At 33.4% G+C, this 23,609-nt stretch overlaps 1 protein-coding gene across 1 annotated transcript in view; it reads left to right on the top strand.

The window, feature by feature from the left end:
- LOC132563098 (protein phosphatase 1 regulatory subunit 12B-like) overlaps positions 1-23,609 on the top strand; it is a 30,584-nt gene that overhangs the window by 2,304 nt on the left and 4,671 nt on the right. The window contains exons 4-12 of the mRNA XM_060227858.1: positions 16,330-16,407; positions 16,558-16,656; positions 18,075-18,164; positions 19,115-19,213; positions 20,225-20,323; positions 20,771-20,854; positions 21,082-21,186; positions 22,069-22,197; positions 22,612-22,651. Coding sequence (XP_060083841.1) covers positions 16,330-16,407; positions 16,558-16,656; positions 18,075-18,164; positions 19,115-19,213; positions 20,225-20,323; positions 20,771-20,854; positions 21,082-21,186; positions 22,069-22,197; positions 22,612-22,651 — 823 coding nt within the window. The remainder of the gene's footprint in view (positions 1-16,329; positions 16,408-16,557; positions 16,657-18,074; positions 18,165-19,114; positions 19,214-20,224; positions 20,324-20,770; positions 20,855-21,081; positions 21,187-22,068; positions 22,198-22,611; positions 22,652-23,609) is intronic.

Below are 23,609 nucleotides of genomic sequence, written 5' to 3'. Positions count from 1 at the left end.
CGGGATATGTTAGTGTATGTCGTGTGAGTATTGTAGCTAATTTCTACATTATATACATTATACCGTGTATATTATATGCACAAGTACTCACCTTTATTGACAGCCGAAAATAGATATATGAATGGAAAATTCCCATGTGTGACCCATATTCATATATGAATGTGTCCAGCGTCGGTATTACATGAGAAGGATAACTGGAATATATATAGAGGGAACCGGGAACAGAAACGTCAAATATTTTATCATTACGTAAGTACTCGTTGCTGAATTTGACATACATGTACATCTGTATGTAGCATTTGTATTTTTGCTAGCAGACAGAAATGTCCTACTGACAGAAAGGCAAGTGTATCACACATGTTAAAAATGTCAGTCGATACACATGTGCATTGTTGTGTAAACAAAGACATAAAAGGTTGAGCTAATCATGAAGCTGTGGAAAGTTTATTAGTACTTTTACTGATATAGGTATGAAAGGTTTAACTCCGCGTGCAGGTGCTTGATTATGACTTGACTTGCAACGTCATTTGTCTAATTTGTAACGATGACATAAACGCTATAAATAGCTGGACGTTTCGTCTATACTGACTTAATGTGAGTAAGTAAGATTTGATCAGAGTTTAAACTTCACCTGGATAAGCAAACAACTTCGACGTCTGTCTCGCATGAAATAATCATTTTCGCATATGAATGCATTACGTAAGTACGTGACTGTTGCTACCAAAGATTTGTCACCAAAGGTCAGAGATCAAATTATCCATAATTATTTATCAAGTTTTTCATTTGTGAAAATAAAGGTCAATATCAAAGTTGCCAAAGGTAACTGGTCAAATGGTCAGTCGATAAATTCAGTATTGTTTATTTTAAATGTAAGTAAGTCTTAAAATATATTTATAGCTCACTAAGTGTCAGTGGTCAAATCGTCCATAAGCTCTGGTCAGGATAATACTTTTCTGTGTTGAATTCACAAGTAGATAACATTTGTCATTATAGGTCACAGATCAATGGTTTTTATCCATCTTAAGCGATAGTGTAATTTGTAGCCATTAATTACAATTAGAGTACAACAATTGTGAATCTCACACGTCAAAAATCAATGTAGAGGTCAACAATCGCCACAAGTCAAATTGTCCATCAAAATTTGAGATATCATTTACTTCATCAATAATTCTTATAATAGTTTTAGGTAAGTTAAAATATCATTCTTCTTAAATCAGCAAAAATCTCACACCTAATTGTTTATTAATAATTCTCAGTAATAAACGTAAAACGTAAATTATCTTCAAAGTTAATAATGATCTGAGGTCAAGTTAATTACTCTTTTCTTTCAGATACTGATGTTTATTAGATATAAATCATTTTAAAGCAATACCTACACATTAAGTTTAAGGTCATTCCAGACAAGGTTTAATGGTAAAGGGACGCGAGAACAGATATATATGCATTCTTTTTTGTTTGTTTGTTTTGATATCAGTTGGATACGAAAGATAACTTGACCAGATTACAAAAAAGGAATTGACAATGATATGTATATTTTGGACCTCAAAAGCTGCCATGAAGAATATCTATAACTACCGCATGTTATGTAAATCATAATTGGGACGAAGAACTTTGTGAAATTAATTTTCTAATATTCCGAATTTACATACATGTTTTTCTGGTATTCTATTTTGGATTGCGTTTGGCAGATATGATGAAGTTTTCTTATATTAGATTTTGAGAAACTGTAAACTTTGATGATTTCCTTGTCTTTTCGATATTCTTCCCAATCCACGCTTTTGTACAATAAACTAGCGATTTATCATTTTGTAACACTTCTCGTAGCTGCTATCTGACCATTTTCTTAAATTTGACATATTAAGATCTTCGATAAATGGTCATACACATTATCAGAATATTTCCAAATAAGTCTAAAATTATTAAAAACTCTTCCCTTCAAGATATTATTTTACCTCCTGATAAGCTATTCTCGGTGACAATTCTTTTCAAGAAAGACTGTGTAATCAATGTGGTCATTACATGTACCCTTAGTCGACAAACATACTCCTAAATTTGTAAGAAAATTTATGCTAAATCCAGCCATGCATCAACATCGCTTATATTAAAGATAATAAATCCCTTTATTTTCAGCTATGTATAGCGGTTCAGATTTTAAAAAATAAATTTTGCAGTTATCTGATAGAAGAATAACAGAGATGCTCAACTTTTACGTCCCTGAGTTCAAAACAAAAATAATTATAAACACTTTGTTCAATGAAAAACATTATGAAAAATACCAAATTTATCGCAAGCTACCGTCAGCCAAAAAATTTGAAAAAAATATCTAACACGTGCATCATTTTCATCCGAAACAAAGTTACCGGAAGTCAATACTTGTCGAGAAAAGAGATGTGGAACGTGTCAACATATCATAACAGGGAATTCCTTACAATTAAAAAGTGGAAAGAAGTGGGAAGTTAAAAGCAGTATGAACTGTAAATCAAAAAACGTGATTTACTTAATCCTTTGTCCAAAATGTGGAAGTTTCTATATAGGACAAACAGAAAACCTCCGCAAACGCGTAACATTACATCGCGAACAAATATCCCACGAAAGATATAGACATCTACCAATCAGCCGACACATAGCAGGATGCAACGACGGCTTTTTCCAAATCTTCCCCCTGTATACTTTTTCATCTGAAACCAATCGAATACAAAGAGAAGCCAAGGAGTCAGAAATTATAAACATTTTAAAGCCAGACTTGAATATTAATGTTTAACCGCATTGTAAAGTTTGCAAAATATAATTATGCCCCTTTTATATTATGACGTCATCAACAGATAACATGTTGTGACGCCACACCATTATGTACAGTTACTATGCACCTGAAGATCTAATACAGTGAAAGCGCTAGTGCAAAATGTAACGTCTTTCTTCTTTTGTCAAAAATCATTTTTATTTATAATTTACTCGCATCTCGTCAAATCAAGTTTTTTCTATATATATATATATATATATATATATCTTCTGTTGAAGAATTACTTAATGTTATCATATTTCCTTACATTCCTAACGAATGGGCGTAAATGTAAATATCAGGTAATCACAGTCAGGGGCAAAGGTCATTGTAAATGAATAAACTACAAAAGTTGTATCTGGTTGACTCTACCGCAACAGTTAATGTTTCGTGTCAAGCAAATTACTATGAATACCACTTCCTCTGCCTTAGGATTTGTGCTCTATCATCGTACAGTATCTTAAAGTAAAGAGTCATTAGGTCTTCAGTTCCTTTCTTGTACAATGTGTTTTTAGGAAAAAGCTTACTTCTGTTTGTTTTGCTTTTTTATTCTTTTCATTTTATGACACATACATTAGGTTATGTAATGAAACATAATACTTCCGTTGTGTCTGGAAGTTATGACTCAACAAAAATAGATGAAATGATCAATGTCTTCAAGAAATAAACCTTCCAACATCACTGAACTTTACAATGTTTCTGAATTTCTGAGGTAGGTAGATCATGTACGTTATTGTCAAGCCAACTAAACATTAATTCCAAGTGCAAAGTTGATCTTGTGTTTCACAAGATTGTATGAGATGTCTGATATAATGTATGATGCCCGTCAACTCATAAAAGGTCATTAGGGCCATCAAACGGTAAAAAAACAGCGAACCAAAAGGAAATAGCATTCAAGGAACCAAAAGGTAAAAGACAAATGCTAAAAATCTTAAATGGGTATGTTAACACGAAAGGTTAAAATGGTATGTCATAGCCTATTATATAGACCAATATCTTTCAGGTAATGCAGAATTTCACAAATCTCAACAGTTTCCAAAAAGAGTTTTAGACATGTAATGTTACGATAAAAACGTTCTCGTGTAGACAGAAGGTCAATGCAGTCCAATAAAAATGTTTAACGATGGATGGCTCGTCACATTCTATGCACCAGGATTATCTTCGCCTTTCAACATATATGAATGTGTAAGGTATGCATGACCAATCCGAAGACGGGCAAGGACAACTTCGTCTCGGGGGTTGTCTCTATAGCCTGGAGACCATTAACCGACAACAGGTTTAACGGAGTGCAATTTGTTATTGGTACATGTATTCCATTCCTCCTGCCACTGATCTTTTAAAATTTGTTTAATAAATGGTTTACAATCGGTAAAATGAAGTTTAAAATTAACATGTGGTAGCGATAAATCTTCCTTTGCGGCACGATCTGCTTTTTCATTACCTGGTATTCCCATGTGCCCAGGAAACCAGCAAAAAGCAATACGAAAGTTAAAGGCAAGTTCATGATAGTATTGATGTATTACGAATGAAAACATTTTCGATATTTCTATTGCTAAGACTCTGTAGAACAGAAATAGAGTCTGAATGGATAACAGCTCTAATTACATTGTTTATTTGAATATATTCAAGGGCGAGGTAGATAGCTCGCGCTTCCGCCGAGAATATTGAGACGTTGTTCGGTAGCCGGCACCCATAGGTTTCATCTTGTGTAACCATGGTCGCAGCAACCTTATCATGATCTTTCGAACCATCAGTATATAAATATAGAAATATTTTATATTTTAATTGCAATTTCGAGAAGAATGAACGGAAGGTGTAACTGTATGTCTGATTTAACCATTTCATTAAGTGAAAAGTCAACTTCAGGTGAATTCATGAGCCAGGATGGAATTTCTATCGTTCCAAATTGAATGTGGTCAATATCAAATTTTCTGTTTTGTAAAAAAGCGGAAATTCGAAAACCGAATGTTGAATGGTTTTTGGTCTGTTTTGAAACAAGTTTTTATATTTTGGATCAAATATAAGGGAAAAAGCAAGATTTGAAGGATTTGACTTTAGCTGAATTGTGTATTGCAAAGCCAATTTATTTCGATGGTTATATAGTGATGGTTCGTTAGCCTCTACATAGAGGCTTGCTGTAGATGTGGTCTTAAAAGCTCCGAGAGCGAGCCTGAGGCCTTGGTCATAAACAGTATCTAATAATTTGAGATATACAGGTCTAGCAGATCCATACACAATGAAACCGTAGTCAAATTTTGATCTGATAAGAGTTCTATAAAGTCTTAGCAAAACTTTTCGAACAACTCCCCAATCAGTGTGGGACACAACCTTTAGAATATTCAGTGCCTTAAAGCATTAGGCTTTAAGGTATTTTATATGTGGAAGGAACGACAATTTCCTGTCCAACATTACACCTAAGAATTTGGTTTGCTCAACAACCGGAATGGGTACACCAGAGAGATAATAAAATATCTCAATATATCCTTCAGAAATGTCGACAGAATTGGTTCGTAAGAATGTATTGTTGGTTTAGAACAATCTATTACCTTGATTTATCTAAAGACACATTCGACTGCACCTGTCTCTTGTGACAGTGCTCAAGAAATTTGATAGTTTAACAAAGTCTCGAATATATATCTGATATACGACGAGGCAACAACAATAGAATTACCAGGCATACTATTGAACGTTGTACATATCAAACTCCATATCGCACAAAGATATAAATTACAATGTAATTCCCAATGAGATTGATTTAACGACTGTGGACCTTCCCTTTCATCTTCATAGACTTTCGTCTCTCGAGACACCCAGTTGCTAATTTATATGTCAGTTGCTGAAGAATCAACTTCAAGGCTGGGGAAGAGGGACATTGCTATCGAGAACAGGAACATACAGCTTGATGGAAAACTCTCCTGCTGATGTCATCGTAGGGAAAGACCGATTTAAGCGACTTTTGTAGAAGAGTCAGCCGTGTCCTTGATTTCCATTTCCGGTGGACGCTAACGATTGACTGATCAACATACATGAAAGTGAAGGTCATGGTAAGGTCTTTATGACCTGTTTCGACTTTTTGTTTTTATAAATTCAGCCTCGCATGGAAAAGAACCAATGCAGCTAAGAGTAAAGTACTGTTTGTACTCATATCTATGCCACTAGTCTGTTTAAAGATTTTTGTCAACGAGAAATGTTTTACGATTTTGTTTTCTGTATATTTCTGTCGTCGGGACATACTTTTCTCGAAATACAGTAAAATTCATGCGCTAGTATAGTACACAACTTTATATGTACCACCGTTCCTCATTCTTTGAAAAGAAAGCTATACGATTTTTTAAACTCTTATCGGAAATATTCAGAGAAGTATTATACACAATACTACAGAATCGCGTACTTTCGTGGGATCAAATTTTCGTGGTTTTTCAACAAAATAATATTTTATGAACACTTGATTTCATGTCTAATATAGATCAATAAATCCACTTACACCACTTTTGAATTGGCAGATTATGAGAACCCGCGAAATAAACGAAACAAATCCTCCATGAAAATCAATTGAAAATTCTAACTCCTAATCTGTCATTCATAGCTTCCTAGCTGGAGTGTTAATCACGAGAGTCAAGGTAAAATAGCTTTCCACATTAGGAAAAAAGTCTTTATTTTATGTTATTTACAATGAACTTATGATGATTAAATATTTACATTGTATCAATAGACTCCTGCTTCAAAATTACATAACTCTTTGCAATACCAGAAAACGTATGATTTGTTACGGTCTAGTGAATACGGACCAACCTTGGTTTGTTTAGGAGCTTTTTAGGGGTTTTGGGGTTAGATTAATGTTCTTTAAACACTGTAAAGATCATTGGTATACTTACTTCCAACACCACCACACTACCACCACAGCACCACACCGCCACCACCACACTACCACCACACCACCAAACCACCACCACCACACTACCAGCACTACCACCACCACCACCACCACCACACCACCACCACCACACTACCACCACACCATCACCACACTACCACCACACCACCACACCGCCACCACACTACCACCACCACACTACCACCACACTACCACCACTACCACCACCACCACCACACTACCACCACACTACCAACACTACACTACCACCACACCAACACTACCACCACCACACCACCACCACACTACCACCACACTATCACCACTACCACCACCACACCATCACCACCACCACCACCACACTACCACCACACTACCACCACACCACCACTATCACCACCACCACACCACCACCACACTACCACCACTACCACCACACTACCACCACCACAACCACACCACCACCACAAGTTGGTAACAAAAAGGTAATTAATATCATTCATATACCTCGTGTTCCACAAAAATGGAGTACATCTAGTTAAGATAAGGGCGTAAACGGATAGGTTTATACGTAGCGGGTGACAGTTTTACAGAGGGTACTGTAACATAGAGTCATGGAAGCCTAATGCGTGACTGATTGTTGTGTATATCTGTAAGTTTAAATAAGTGCATACTTTTCCGAGGCATGAATAATTCGTGCCTGCTAATTGTGCATGGGAAAAGTCATTTTAGACATATATATATATATGAACGTCATTTTTTCACTCTCGAAAAATATCAACAGAAAGATAAATGTTTCGGTGGTAAAATTATGGTATTGACAAAAAACGTCGTTTGTAGGTCAGGGACACCTGGAAAATTGGAATAAAGCCCATCATTTTTGAAAGCAAGTATATGCATCAATAAACTTAAAAACATTTTTAGTAGAAAGCGGATGAAAGGTGCTTGAGTATATATAGTTTCATTATTGAATGCTCTCTGACAAAGAGTACAAAGTCCGCGAGATTAAACCTCTATTTATAGAATAAGATATTTCTATAAAAAACTTTCTATGAGGTAAATGTTCGCATATACCTTTATTATTTATGACAAAGAACTTATTTTACTAGTCTGATATCAATATTATATGATATGAAACGAAGTTATTTGATTTCGAGATTACGAGGTTCAACTGTATGACTATGTTTAAATCAATTTGATTGGAAGTGTTTGAAAACGTTTCTCTTGATCAGAACTTAACACCCCGTCTACAGTGCACAACAAAAATTGAAGTAATAGCTATTTATTACATAATTGGCCTGTTATCCAATGGATTCATCCCTATGATTTAATTTACGTATATATTCCCTTGTGTTTATATACCCTTGAACATGTTTTCATTGGGATGTGCCAGTGAGAAATAAGTTATGATGTCATAAAAGGGACAAAGACGTTACGCCATTATTTTGAAACAAATAGCTGTTTTCGGGGAGAGGTACCAACAGAGTATAAAATTGATGCTGTTGCCATTTGCTTCAAATCATGATTTTTTTTTGTACAGATGCAAATAATATCTGATCATCCTGGCTTGGATAAATGTGATTCAATTGTATTTCACATAAACTTTTGTGTCCTTTTTCTTGAATGTGGTATGGTTTGATAGGACACAAAGAAGATAGTTCCATACTGTTTTGTGATGATTTGTGATGATCCGGACGCGAAAAGGACTACTCCATAAAAGAGGACATTTAAAATCACAACAGGATTTTTTTGACAACTTCGATTTAGACCATTGATATTACTGACAAGCCCTAGAGGGACGAAAATGTTGGATGATGCACTTTAATTCATTATTTGGCTCAACAGTGACTTATTTTTAAATTGTGTTGAAATACGTTAATTTTGCAGGATAGAGTGTGTTAGCGATTTGTAAGTGAGCAAGCAAAGCCGCTTATTAATCATAAGTGCTATACATCCGGAACAACTGTTTTTTTCCCCTTCATGTTTAGGGAACTAAATATCTATGAAGTCGTATGACAGATGCTCACGTGTACACGATAATGACTAACGCGGAATTTTGAGACACACGTTAATAACTGGGATGTCGAATTACAATACACTTACTTGACTAGTGTACCTACCGGTATTTGGAATTGTGTTATCACTAAATACTGTTGTCTCAGCTGCCGTTATTCGTCGAATATTCCAGGTAAGCAGTGTTATATAGAGTTTTACAGGTATAACAAACAGGCAATTGTTTTGTTAATCATGCGATAAGACCAATTTTTACGGTACAAATATTTCACAGGGAACGAACAAAAGCAAATACAGTGGGAAGGCAGTGTGTGGGAGTTAAAGAGATAAAAAGTACCGTGGCTGAAATGTAAAGTTTGGTAAGCGTTGGATGTGACTGAATTCTGGTAGTAGTTGTGAAAAACGAAATTCTAATCACTAAAACAACATTCTAATGTCTTTATTTTCTACATGCTGATGATTATGTTTTTCTAATATTCTTTCATTGTTACCTTAAATGGCAAATGACAAAAAAATGTGCAAATTTTGTCAGAATGTGGAAAGGAAATTCGGTAAATCATAATGTTCAGTCACGGCATTGCGCCAAAGTTGCAATGCATGTCAGTGTATAGCAATCTACCATTAGGAATTCACATGCGGTTAGCCGATATTGTCGTTCTAGCTATTTTATCTCTTTTCAATCTGGTCATTAGTGCGGCGGGTCAGACTCACACTTTACAGGATCCTTATACGGAAATGGGTCTTATTTTCTAGCGTGTCAGCCTATCATTATCAGGTCGGCATCGCTTGAATGTTTATAAAGATACTATCACAATGATATTTGATTAAATTTCTAAACATGTACAATGATAAACTCATTGCCGAATGAAAGCATAGATTTGAAGAAACTTATCAAACGTATTTCACTTGATGTAAGATTGAGTAAACTGCCAATCTGTGAACAGTACTTAAGAAATTCTATTCATGGTGAACTGCAGATTTCGTAAAGTCTTTGTACTCTAGAAAAGTTTATTGAGCTGCTTATAGCGCTTTCAATGTTTTCTTTTACTGTCAAACAATGAAAAATACTGATGTTTTCTAAGCATAGTCAATCAACCATTCACCATGTATGTGATCGAGAGCTAACAATTCATCACTTATGTGATAGAAAGCTAACCATTCATTACGTATGTGATAGTAAACTCGCCTCTTATACAAATATAAACACAAACATATAGCATCATCAGTGTTAGCGTAACTTGACCGCGGATGGTCGGAATCGATTGTTAAATTATTTGCTAAATATACTTGTAATTTTTTTTATCGATAATTAAACACTGCGTTGAAGTAAAATTGTACACATTTTAACGATGTTTTTTAATCTAAATACTTAGGATTAGTCGATGAAGAACACTTTCAGCGGGATAACAATGACAGAATAAATGAACAACAAACAGATAAAAAGAACATTATTGTCTCATAACAATTCTTTGCGGAATGTGAAAGGTTATTCAGTTCATTTTCGCCCACTTATATGGAACATTTCCGGCTCTCAGCACATAATATATGTTGTTGTAAAGGAGTTACACCCACATATTGTAAATCTGTATCGTGTGCAGATATCAAATGATCTCTCTCTCCTACCAAAACAATCTTAACATAGCACATTTTAGAGAAACAATTAAGTTACGCAGTATGATCTAGTGTTGAATAATTCTGTTTAATACTTTTCTTCCGAAGATCGACCATTATTCTATTTATACCATGATCCTTGAAATTATAAAAATACATGTCTACTTGTTCTAGGACCTTCCCCTTTCCCTGTCTTTCGTTTGTTGTGTTCAACAATTGACAAATTGCCTTAACGCGGAGAATTCGATTACTTCTATTATGAAAATGACAATAGCGAATTATCTGTTTTATTTAAGAAATTATTACTTTACACGGTCTACCTATTGGTTGGAGTAATGCTTAATTTGATATCATCTTGATCAGACACTAAATACACGTTAACGAGAAACTTATATTGTTATTCAAACATGGAGCTTTATTTGGCAATGTTAGGAGGCATTAATTATGAATTATCCACTCATGGATATCCATAGATAAAAACAATAATTTCCATACCTATTGGTAGACAAAAGTTGTACTGTTCTATATATTTTAAGTAATGATCAAAACAGTGGACTTAATTTTATGATGATTTTTATTAAATGTTAATTTGATATGTTTTTTTTTATTGTAGACGTTGTAATTTATTTTGTAAAACTTGTTTTTTATGCTCATATATGTAATTTTGATTTCTTTTTAAACATGAAAGGGTCTGGACGATCTATACTCATTGTGTTTCGTCAATTTATCGTTAGACATATTACATGTTATATCTCTCAGATTCTATAATGGATTCAGCTTAAACTTTCCTGATATTTCTCTGATCTTATTAAGAGTTGTTATTTATTTGTCTTGTTTTTGTAAAAATGTTTTGATTTATACCATGAAAAATCACATTCGTATTATCTTATTTTAACATTTATTATAGTTTCAAACACTTTGATGATAGATATACGTATATATAAATGCACTAACAACTTTACGTAAAAAATCATTGTCGACAAGCATTTTTATCTTAAGTGCGACGGAGTTGCAAAGCGCGATATAAGCGTTAATTTTTTGATGTCGGCTACAGCGGCATTGAAAATGGGTGTTTGACTCATTGTCACAATTAAATTACCATCACAAGACTTACTGAATAGTTTGAAAAAAAATCAAGTTATGCTTATAATCGGACTTTATGCTATATTGAAGTTTAATTTCTTTTTCAGGACATATTTGTTTATACCTAATGATATGGAGAGGAAGGGGGTCGAGAGACATACAATATAGTGTAATTCTTGGTTATACTAAATAATAATGAGTAAAATAATCAGCTAAAGATAAAAAAATTATGGAAATTTCCAGCTATTGTCTGCACCAAAACCCTAACACGTGTCTGTCCTTTATGTACTAAAGTACTATGTGATTATCAAATTTCTAAATGTCTCGATGACTAACTGATAAACTGACCCACTGTCACCGTATGTCTGGGAAATGTGATAACTTGTTTGTGGCATGTAGATTTCACTTCTATTAAAATCAAAATCGACATTGATCAGTACTCTGGATTCCGGAAATAATTCTGAAAATAAGAATTACAATACAATTCAACAAGTTATATGTGTTAAACTATCAGACTTGGAGTGGTCTAGGAATAAGTTCATCTCTGGTGTGTTCTCATTAGTGCTGTTCATTAATTTTGATGAGGTCAGATCTCATAGGTCTGGTCCTAAAGTTCATTTCGACTCGTCTGGTCTCATCGTTGGAATACCTTTCTTTTTATCAATGGACATAATATCAGTCAATTACAATCAATTAATCAAAAATTCTGTGGAAGAAACCACATGACTACTACTGTATACATCATAACGGTTCTTTAAAACATTTCATTATTTAGTCAAACTGTTTTAAGTCCTGTTCTTGTTTATTATCTTCAGTTTTGAGGAATGTGTATGACGTCTTCATCTTCCATTTTATCCCGTTACAACACGCAGTATTAAAGTTATCCATTATAACAATGTAATCTTAAAATCTTCATTGCACAGAAGGCGTTTATATGAGATCGAAATATTAAATCATGTTATAAATAGAAATAAAGGCAAGATGAATATAACTTTGCCGTTGAAGTTTTAAGAATATATCAATAGAATTTGGTTTTCAGTGGAGATATAAATAGTAATATTAGTCACAGACAGAAACTTTTAATCCAGAAATGTATCATGCAGTCAGTCTTTATGTTTTAGAAGAAAATATAACAGTTTGTTATCAAGTTATAAGTTTGTGAAATGATGTAATAAATTTATTTTCGTACGAATGAAATGTTGCGGTTTTTTTCATGCGTTTTCATTTTCACTCAATTTCGTTTATAAATTTTCCTCAGTAGTACACAAGTACTAAATTTCCTGTTAGTTGTTATGTGTTATAAAATTATGGATTTAGAGTTCACACAAAATAAATTAAAATCAAACTATAGAAAATTGATTCAACGGTATTTAGAAAAAATCGCATAATAATCACGAGATAAGCATTGTAATTCATAATCTTGCACTGCTATACTGAGTAAACAGTTAAAACGCCTATGATACATGGCGGTCTTATGGTCGTGTATAGAGTGTGTTAAGTGGTTTTCGCAAAATTTTAAAATCTAGGCCCTACATACTTGCTATAATTCCATCAACAGATGAAAATTAATCGTCTGTTAAAAAACAAATTCTGAAAACGGAAACAACTTTCAGCATGAAAAAATATAGCAATTCAACGAAGGTAGCTGAGCGAAATTGTCAAAGTGACCTGTTGTAATATATCATAACTTCTGATTCAAACATATGACGTCATACAACGGGAGACCAATCACACACAAAGATATTTATAGATCAAAATTTATTGCATATTTAAGTCTACTTACCTTTGAACTGACAGCGTTGTTCACCTAGTACTTTGAACAAGATTCGACTTCCTTCCTGGTTGATTACGGATTGATATATGCTGACGTCAGATTACGACCCTGATATTGACTGATAATGTTACATTTATATGGTCTCACTTTACCTTATTCATCAGTTTATTCGACAAGTCTCCTCATGTAATATTGAAACTAAAAATCTCTTTGATTTCATGTCTTGATTCTGATAAATATCGGTCATTTTGACGCTTCTTTTTATTTTGTTTCATTTTATCACTCTTAGGATATGTTGCCTTGTTGATTTTGGTTTCATTATCTCCCGGACAAAAGGCACGTTTGGATTTACATGGTATGTAAAGTGTACGATCTATAACCAAGAATGGAGATAGTTACAGATGTCTTGAGGAAATGCTATACAGTCGAACTTCGAGCTATCCGAGTATTTAATTTAAGTAGTGAGTTAAAATGTGTAGTGTAAAAGTCGGGAATGACGGAATACTTCGAAGTAAACGGTGTCTTCGAGTTATGAGGGTTCGGAATAACGATGTTTGACCGTATAAGCAGTTGAAATACTTATTTCATTCATTGAGAAATATTATACCAATGTTGCAGTGGGGTTTACCTAAGGTAAGCGAAGCTGTGTGTGTTGCTGTTGATTATAATTAACATCCCACTGTCTAATCAGTGAATACCATTTTGACACAGAGGCTACAAAACTTTTGAGCAGAAAAGTCAGTTGACTTTTTTACAAGATAATTCTGAACAACAATAAAGCTCATGAAAGGATAATGAGATCATAACATTTTGCATAATCATTCAAAGGGCTCTCATAAATGCATGTGCCTCATTGGAGGAATACTCAAAAGTTGTTTGTTGGCTAGAAATTGAGTCAACTGTAGAGGAAAACTACACCAACTGCAAAACACGTATATCAGTCGTCTTCATTTAAGGACCATTATTAGATCTAATACTACTATGTATAACATAAAGAATAATGAACACATTGACGAAAGTGAAGGGAAGGCTCATTAAATGATGAACTACCCAAACGTTATGATGAGTTATGTAGGAAAAGAAAATTCAAAAGATATCAATGATGAATTTTTTCTCAGATCTTGCTCCTGATAGATTTCGAACATTTTAACGTTTCTCTTTATTTTATTTCTTTTTATTATTGTCAGGATTTTGACCGTTTTGCCTTGTTGATGTGATTGGTTTTGTGGTTTTAATGTCATGTGACATGCTCGTATTTTGTTGCCGGTCTGCTTCAGTGATTTCTATCAAATAAACCGCACGTATTCATATGTTTACACGATATATACACTGTAGTAACAAATTTTGCGTACGGTTAACCTGACAGTTCTGATAAACGTGTTTACGGGACACGTGTACTGTACATACGTTACTGATAACATTGCCACGCTATATTGTGCTCCCTAATACAACGTATTCAACTGAAAACACACTGTATTCGACAATCTCCAATAAAAACAAAGACAAAGAGTGACAGACACAGTATCGACTGCTCATTCCCACTTTGGTGCTGATTACCTTTGCCAACTCTTCAAAACATGTTCTTTGATTTGTGTTAAAGGGTTGATTTCGGGTATCCCAACGCTCGTCTGAAATCAAACAGAAAAGACGAAATATATTCATTTGGTACCTTTTTTTATCTATCTATATTCAATGATTTTTCGATAGGCTCTATTGCATATTCCGTATAATATTACAGAGTAGAGTCGATTTTTTTTGGCATATTTAAGCCATATGTTAGTGGGAAAATCTTAATATTCAAATAAAGGTTTTTGCATCACCAACCGTTAACAACAATCCTTTTCTTAAAATTAACATTTCTTTAAGGCATACAAATGCAACTATTTAACAGTCTGCTTGCTTAAGTACCTAAAATTTAAGATCTATGACATTATACAAATATTTTGTTCCAATATCATGATATGCTCTACTTAATCGCTATTCAATTATTCTTAACATTTGTCACGTGACTGAAAGAACGGACCATTTCCTGTCGATAGGTCTATCTTTGATATTTACATCGACGTAATTGCTCATAATTGAACATTGCTACAAATAAGTAATATACCATGTATGTTTCACGCATCGATCATCTTCTGTTCACGTGAACATACAGTAGGTATCTATGCATCAGGGTGGGTTTTACCAGCAATGATTAATATACAAACGATTTAATGTCACCATTGTCCAATTGTTCCCCGCGGCTGTGAAATCGAGGGTACACGTAGGTCTAAAATTTCTCATGCATAGGCGCATGCGAAATATGATTTATTTTGATGTAAATATGTATGTACAGTATAATGTATTAAGTGTATTGTCAAATTGAAAAGTGAACGAAATATTTGCATATTAATATTTTTGATGTGTAGGCCTTGATATCTTTATTTTGATGTAGACATGTATGCTTGATATATATTTTGCATTATATGTACATGATAATCACGTGCGTTGTACAAGTTTGTGTTCAATATAAATGTTTTGTCTTACAGGTGTAATCTGCCAGATGAAAATACTATGGTAGTGAGACGATCTAAGGTATACATCATTTTACTAACTTGGTCGGTTTTTATCTTTTTAAGGTCAGTACGTCTTTAGTATTCGTACTCTGCAGAAGATTACAATATACTTTTTCTACGGATATTAACACAACTCAAATTTCGTGTTTTAGTAAATGAATGCTCTTTAGGGAGTAAATATATTACCCCCTCAAAAATGTGGAAGAAAGGAGATTAATAGAGGTTTATTCATATTTTGCTGATGTTGGTTATTTTTTGCACACCATTTTCTATTACACACAATATTTTCCTGGAATCTGCATCTGAACAGAAATAGATCTCTATTACAGTATTTGCCTTCTAATGGATGTGTGTTTTTGTAGTCTCCATTTCGTGATAAAAGTGAATGATAAAAGCGATCCTGGAAAATAAAACGATTACAGAAGGTTCATTTCTGATCGACGTGACTTTCCTCGTGTGTAGAATTGTAAAATCACCAACTGTGTAATTTGGACAGTTAAAGCACCACTCGATTAACAAAATGACATGACAATAATAATATATTTCTCTAACTAAATCTTTTCATAATTTGATTGATATAAAGAGATTTATATGTGGTTGTGTATTGTTTACACCTGGTGTTATTTTTTTCATTTTAAAGTGCAAACGAACCCCAATATTGGATGATGACATAGGTACATCAAGTGTTTATGCTGTACAAGATACCGAAGATAAGGAGGTTAGTTTTACTAACCTGTTCATATCATTAGCATTTCTTATATAATATGACATAATATTATATAATATAATTTATTATAACATAATTCATATTTGCTTAGAGAAATAGCTCATTGATAAACCTTAAGTTTCATATCATTCTATTTAACAGGGGGCGCTATGTTCTGCTGTGGAAAACAAAGATGCGGAAAAGGTTCTTGATCTCCTTAAGCTCGGACATAAATGTCATCCGAACAGCAGAAATAAAGTGGTAGGTACTTTAACTGATTTTCCTTATTTCGATAAAAGTTTTGTCATATTTTTATCATATCAAGTATTCCATAGATCTGGTGATCTGGTGAATAACAAAGACACATGATTTCTAATGATTGACTTTTATAATCATACGAACTACCCTTCTCGAATACTTAGCTTTATTCTACTTGTACCTGTTCATAACTCTCCGTGTAAATCATTCTTTAGTTAATATGTTGTCCTAATTTCATATATTTTTTAATGAAGATTCTGTTACTTATCATTTAATAAGATGTTATGTCCTGAGGTAATGCACACAAATAAATCAGTGTCATTGATCGTCCGTTATTCTTCACGATTACTTTATCAAATACATCTATATATATATATGATCCAAACTATTGCACAAACGCTTAAAATAGAAACAAATCATAACGAATATCCAGAACGTGATTTCCTCCTCTAAAGTGTAAAAAGGACATATAAAAGAAAATAGCGGATTTCAGTACAAATTTAGAATAAGATACAATAGAGAAAAATAAAGAATAGGTCTTCTTCGTCCTTCTAGCACTCGTACGTGATGCTAGGAGCCTTCATTTTGAAACCAAATGAGCGACTAAGCACCCCTCCCCCCCCCCCCCCCCCCCCCCCAAAAAAAAAAAAAAAAAAACACGCGAAAAAGTCAGAAACTTGATGTAAAGGCGCAAAAGCGCCAAATTTCTATAAGGATACTATGGATTATTTAGATATCAGTAACCAGATTCACCTAAAACTCATGACGTTAAATATTAGTTTCCATGAATGAAAAACGAACGGATTAACTTTAAATTCAATTTTAACATATTTAAAGTGTTATTATACGATTTATATACGATTGATCAGATTCTTAATTGTTCGGAAAATATGTATCACGTATAATAGGTACATAAAGTACCAACGATTTTTAAATATGTCTTAATTGCCAAGCCTGACAAGAACTAATCTGACAAACATTTCCGTTATCTACAAGTATATTGGCACTCTGCGATATAGCCTCTCATTCACAAGTATAGATACACTCTAACATGACAATACTATACATATGAAGTCATTTAAGCGCCATGTTGATCAAATTGGTTACAACGCTGTGCACGTTTCCTCAGATACCACACATAAAACTTAAACACAAATTGTTTAGACCAAGAAAGTAAATTTAACGTCATTTAGTAGATATCGTAATATTTTAAAGTTAAATTTATTGTTAATATAAGTGTCAAACAGATAAATTACAATGCTTTCCTAACGGTCCTCTTAGTAAACAAAATCTAAATAATCTATACATCAGTACAAAATAACCTTATCTAATGGTTGCACTGATTACGACTTTACTTAATGGTTGTTATTTCGAAGGTATTACATTTAAAAATACAGCACTAAAATGTCTACTTCTTGCAGACATGTCTACATATAGCCTGTCAGAGAGGTTATTTGGATATCACACGACATCTTCTGGATAATGGATTTAACATTGGCGACTTGACGAAGGTAATCATTTTTGTTTTTTTCTAAACCTAAGTTAATTTTACCTATTTTGTTAATAACAGTAACAGTCACACCAACTTTTATTAATCCTTGTTGTTGATCCGGATGTAAGCACAAATGGGATTTTGATAAAGAAAGAAAACTGGATTGCCCAGAGTAAACTCACTTGGTCGGGCAGGTGACCCTATGTATTTTCATAAACATTCCCTGTGCTACACAGGGAATATTTTTGAAAATACCCTGTAACGCTTTAGGCTCATAAATTATCTTATTCCACTTAAGATTTTGTCAAATTGTTACTCTTCCTAATAATTCGTTTCTCCGTTTCTCTTCAATCTTTTATGCAAACGTTGCATATTCAATTTAAGATACTCAAAGTGTATTTTCCCTGGGGAAATCCAACAAAGGTTACCTGTTGTTATCATCGTTTAAATTATGTGCGGTTGTATTTGTTTCTTGGTCATATACATGTCATTTTGACAACGACAGTAGCTGAGTGCACTTGAATGATATATCACTGATTGCTTAAACTTATCAGTTAATGTCATAAAATGGGCTGTTCCCTTTGATGGAATTTATATAATCTATCCTTTATTTTGTGGGGTCTATATATGTTTTTCATTGTATAATACGATACAATATATATGTTTCTTTATTCAAGTGACTAGTGCAGACAATATAGATGTATATTTGACTTATATAGTTTGAAAAAAAAAAACCAGAATGAATATGAAAGTATAAAGCCAATGGTCCGAGAGCGTACAATTTATGTTATCGCTTTTTTTCATTTACTTATTATTCCATAAGATTATTCCATAGAGAACTTAACCAGTTGCAGAATACATTTTACTTTTGATGCTACTGGAATAGATTTGATATCAATTTCCTTGAGATATTCCTTTATATTTTGAAAAAATAACATAATGTAACATGTTTCAAAATTTCCTTGCCAGGATTATCGGACACCGCTTCATGAAGCCGTTGACCGTGGTCATGTCCCTGTGGCAAGAGAATTGTTGAAGAGAAAAGCCTCGACCGAGCTTAAAGATATAGTAAGTTCAACGTATAAAGCAAACATGAAAGCTAAGGTTACATGTGTTAAGCTCACCATTTTCAGATGCTGAGCTGTTCAACTTTGTATCGTGATCTACAGTCCGTCCCTCCGTCTGTCCTTTCACAATTCTTGTTATCAATGTTACTTATAAAGTACAGGAACAACAAAATGGTCGACAGGAGGCAGTATTTGATTTTGACAATTAAATTTTGTAAACACTTTTTCTTGAGGAGCCCAGCATAAAAGGCAGGAATTAAGTTTATCATTTTACTATTTCTAATAAAACAGTTTTTCTTACATTTCGTGTTCAGGTCTCTCTTAGTGTCTGATAGTATTTAGTATTTAAAATGACTAGAAATTCTAAAATTACTAGTAATTCTAAAAAATTCGAAATTGATGACAGATAGTCATTTTGTTACTGTAACGTAAACGTTTGTTCTCGGTTTTGTAACTACTTGAACGATTATTATAAAATTTGTATTTGTAAGATCCGTTAGGTCCCGGTATATTCACGTTTAACGTTACGACTGATTTGAAAAATAACATATCCTGTAGTTGATTTGTATATGCAAATGACTCTTAGTGGACTTGATGGGATTTTATCTTTCTTTATGAATAGGCTAATTCTGTAAAATTCGTAACCCTTTAAGATATTTTGTATAATTATTTAATTTAACCTTATTTCGTGGGAACTGAAATAAATGAACTTCTCAATTTTACTTGAATTAAAGCTTCCTGAACTGTAAAATATTATATATCTCTTTTTGACGAATCAACATTGTTTTCTTTGTGCTTTCTGGTGGAAGTATTGAATACAATTTTCAGTTTTTATTTCATTTTCTGGTACGACAACAATATAGTATGTTATAGAATTGTAAATGAAATTTTCTGAATTCCAAATAACATAACAAGAAAGTTTTATTTTCTTTTGCAAATGCAACACTGTGTTTGATTATCCGTTTGTTAGTGATGATATGGATAGATAATTGATTTGTTAACTTGTTTTCAGTTTTCTCACACCCCGTTGTTCATTGCCTGTGAGAATGGTGACACACAAATGGCTAAAACGCTGTTGCAATTCGGAGCAAACTTGCAGGCAGAAGATGCTGTACGTAAATAACTGTTCTGAGAGAAGTCACTTATTTGTTTTTCATCTGGAAACTGCACGGACATAACAAGTGTTGTGAAACAAGAAATGTATAGTTTTTAACTGGCCCTTGTAAAGCTATTGTATATGACAGTCTGTTTTATTCAATAATTGTTTCTTTACAAATAACTCATTTGATCTATATATAATAAAGATTATACACAAGACATGAAAAACCATTATTTTTCAAACGAAAAGATCAGAGCTAAGTTCAATAAAGCAAAATAATGAATCAAACTGAATCATAGAGATGTTTGGTTCGCAAAATTTCTGGACAAGGTACCGAAATCTTAATCTTTTCTCTTGTTTTAAACTTGAAATATGATATATGGTGTTTATTGTACATGTCTCAACAAAGAACGCGTGCATAAGATTCCTGAAGTATGCCTTGGCATCATGTTATTACAGATTGGCCAGTCGCCTTTACATAAGGCCCGCGCTTCCAGCATCATCAAGATCCTTGTTGAGAAAGGGATGAAAGTAAACACTAAGGTAAACAATTCGCTGTTAGAGTGAAAGCTTTCCTATTAGAAGATATTTATTTCTTCTATCATTATCCAATTATTCACGAATTCGCCAGTTGTTGGACTTGTTAGTTGTCTATTCGTACCTTTTCGTAGTTCATCCTACTTTTATAAAGGTTTGACTGATAAACTGTTAGGACATAGTGCTCTTTGATAAAATCGTGTTTTGCAAATATCACTTTATATTGATACCAGGGAGATCGTGGAAACACACCACTTCATTGTGCATCGAGCGATTACGACGCAGAACTTATTAAGACATTGTTGTCCTTGGGAGCGGATCCAACAATAAGGAATAAAGTATGAAATTTTTATCATCCTTTATCAAAATATTATGATATTGAACACGATACACGTATGGTTATAATACCCTCTCGATTCATGTTGGCTCTGTTGCACGCTAATCCAGCCCTTTCGCAACACTTGATGGAGGAATGGAGTCGTCGACACAGCGTTCTCTTCTTTATTTAGGAAAGTTCATCTTTCATATTCAAAATAGTTTTATGAAGTCTTCTCGATATAAATATTTACATAGAAGGGATCTTAAACGAGTTTCATTTCGAATGAGGATTTCATCGAACGAGTCTAGAATTATTTTGTTTTTCGAGTACAGGCGTGCAAAAAATAAAACTTCTGAGGCGAGTTTTATAAAACCACATACGAAATGCCAACATCAAAGCTACATTATATCACATAACTTAGAATAGATTTATCAGGCAAATGTGGAGGATTAAGTCAAACGGAGTGAACCATTTCGTTATGTCTTTTCAATTAAAGACGTCTTATTAGGATTTCATTGTTGATTTCAGAATGTCATAGCCAATAAAAACGCTCCATGTATATTATATACTAGTGCCTTATTTTAAAATATTACATTGGAAAACCCATGGGATAATAGACAGATTAATTGTATTCTTATATACCATAGATAAGAAGAAATATATTTACCAGTACTTTGAAGGAAAGAAAACCCTAGATAACCGTGTTTTTTTATATATATATTTCTCACGTCAACTAAAAAACGATTGGAATATAGATTATCGTAGCTTCATCGGAAATTGAATATACTTGTAAGGAAAATGCTTAAAAAAATGCAGCAACAGAATCTAGATTGGTAATGTTTCGCGTTCTGCAAGATCAATGTACAGTATGCTTTACTATTGTTGCGATCTAATTTTAAAGGATGGAAAAACTCCGAGAGATCTCGCAGAACCGCAGTCGTGGCAATCAGATCAAACGCCACTTAAATTACTGAGAGAAGCTGAATGGAGATTTGTTCCGAAAAACGCAGGTGATAAGGATGAGGACAAAGTAAGTAATGTTATTATGTATTATCGTGAGAAGACAAGCAAGTTATAATGAATATTTTAAAGTCGCGAAATGGCTTTATCTGTACTATAATCTATAGAACCCTAAATATTTAAAAAAAGAAATTTGAAAGGCAGCCATCAATTTAGGAAATAATACAAGAACATGGACTCAGTTCGTAGCCACGAAAAATTAAGAAAGTAGGTCGTCGCGATTGATTCTAGTGATTTATCCTTATTTCACATCACATAGCATTTGCTGTTAACTAATGATATTGATTTTTCGTCGACTATCTTTGACCAAGCATAAACGTTTGTGATTTTGCCTGATACACAAGGCTGTGTACCGATATTCACCACGTGTAAAGTATGTCAAAAGCAAAATTTCAAATAATGCGAATCCGTTTTAATGTTTCAGAATGAGACTGTAAAATCTGAAGGTGAAATTCCTCCGACAGGTATGTACTTATTATGGTTAGGTATACTCAATGTATGAATATCTAAAATATAGAATATTCGGGAGTAAGTTTTCTTGTATTTGAGATCGTGAAAAATATAGTCATTAGATTTTTTTCCCGCCACTGACCACGCTCGTTGAGTTTCCAAGGAAAGAACAAGTAGGAAATGAAATACCAGCTGTAATAAACATTTCTATGTACAAGATATTGGCGATGATATTATTACCAGAAAATTAATTTTTGTGGTTTATAAGTTAATTTAAGCAGATGGTTAGATAAGGCGGCTAGGGAATTCTGAGGGATCTGTAAATTTGATGTTTTCCCCGAAACGCTCACTTCACTTCAAACATTATGTAATTTATGACTAAATGTATTTTCAATTGTGTACTGGATGTTCGTTTGTATATACAGTCGAATCTCATTATGTCAAAGTTGACCGGGAACATGTAAAGTCTTCGAGCTATCCGAGTATTCGATATAAGCGAGTTCGAATGTTTAGTTTGAAAATGGCCTGGACCGACGGAATATATCGAATAAAGCGGAGTCTTTGTAATATGAGTTCGAGATAACAAGGTTCTACTGCATTTATGTATCTATTTGCGTGATGCTTGATTGCATTTTTCATGAAATGCAATTCAGTTTGAAACAATTGGAAATTGACTTCGCAAAACATTCGCAACGAATAAGATTAATATGTCATACCTGAATTTATCTTAAGACGTTCCTTGCATACAAAGCTATTGTTGACATTGTTTCAGCTAGTTTTATCATGTCGTTTATGATAAGTTGTTCATTTCAAGCAATTTGATCTTTACATGTAATCAAAAGTATTGGACAGGAGGCGTTGACTATTTAAGAATTTTCCTTAATTGATCCAGGAAAGACAACTCCTACATCTTGTATCTTACATGAGAATCATTAAACACCATCATGCTGTCATTTCTTCCTATCTATTTAT

Source organism: Ylistrum balloti, unplaced genomic scaffold (genome assembly GCF_031769215.1).
Source record: "Ylistrum balloti isolate Yb309-2 unplaced genomic scaffold, AGI_CSIRO_Ybal_v1 Utg371582, whole genome shotgun sequence".
NCBI classification, from domain to species: domain Eukaryota; kingdom Metazoa; phylum Mollusca; class Bivalvia; order Pectinida; family Pectinidae; genus Ylistrum; species Ylistrum balloti.
Note: the sequence above shows the minus strand (reverse complement) of the source record. Positions and strands in the feature narration are given on the sequence as shown.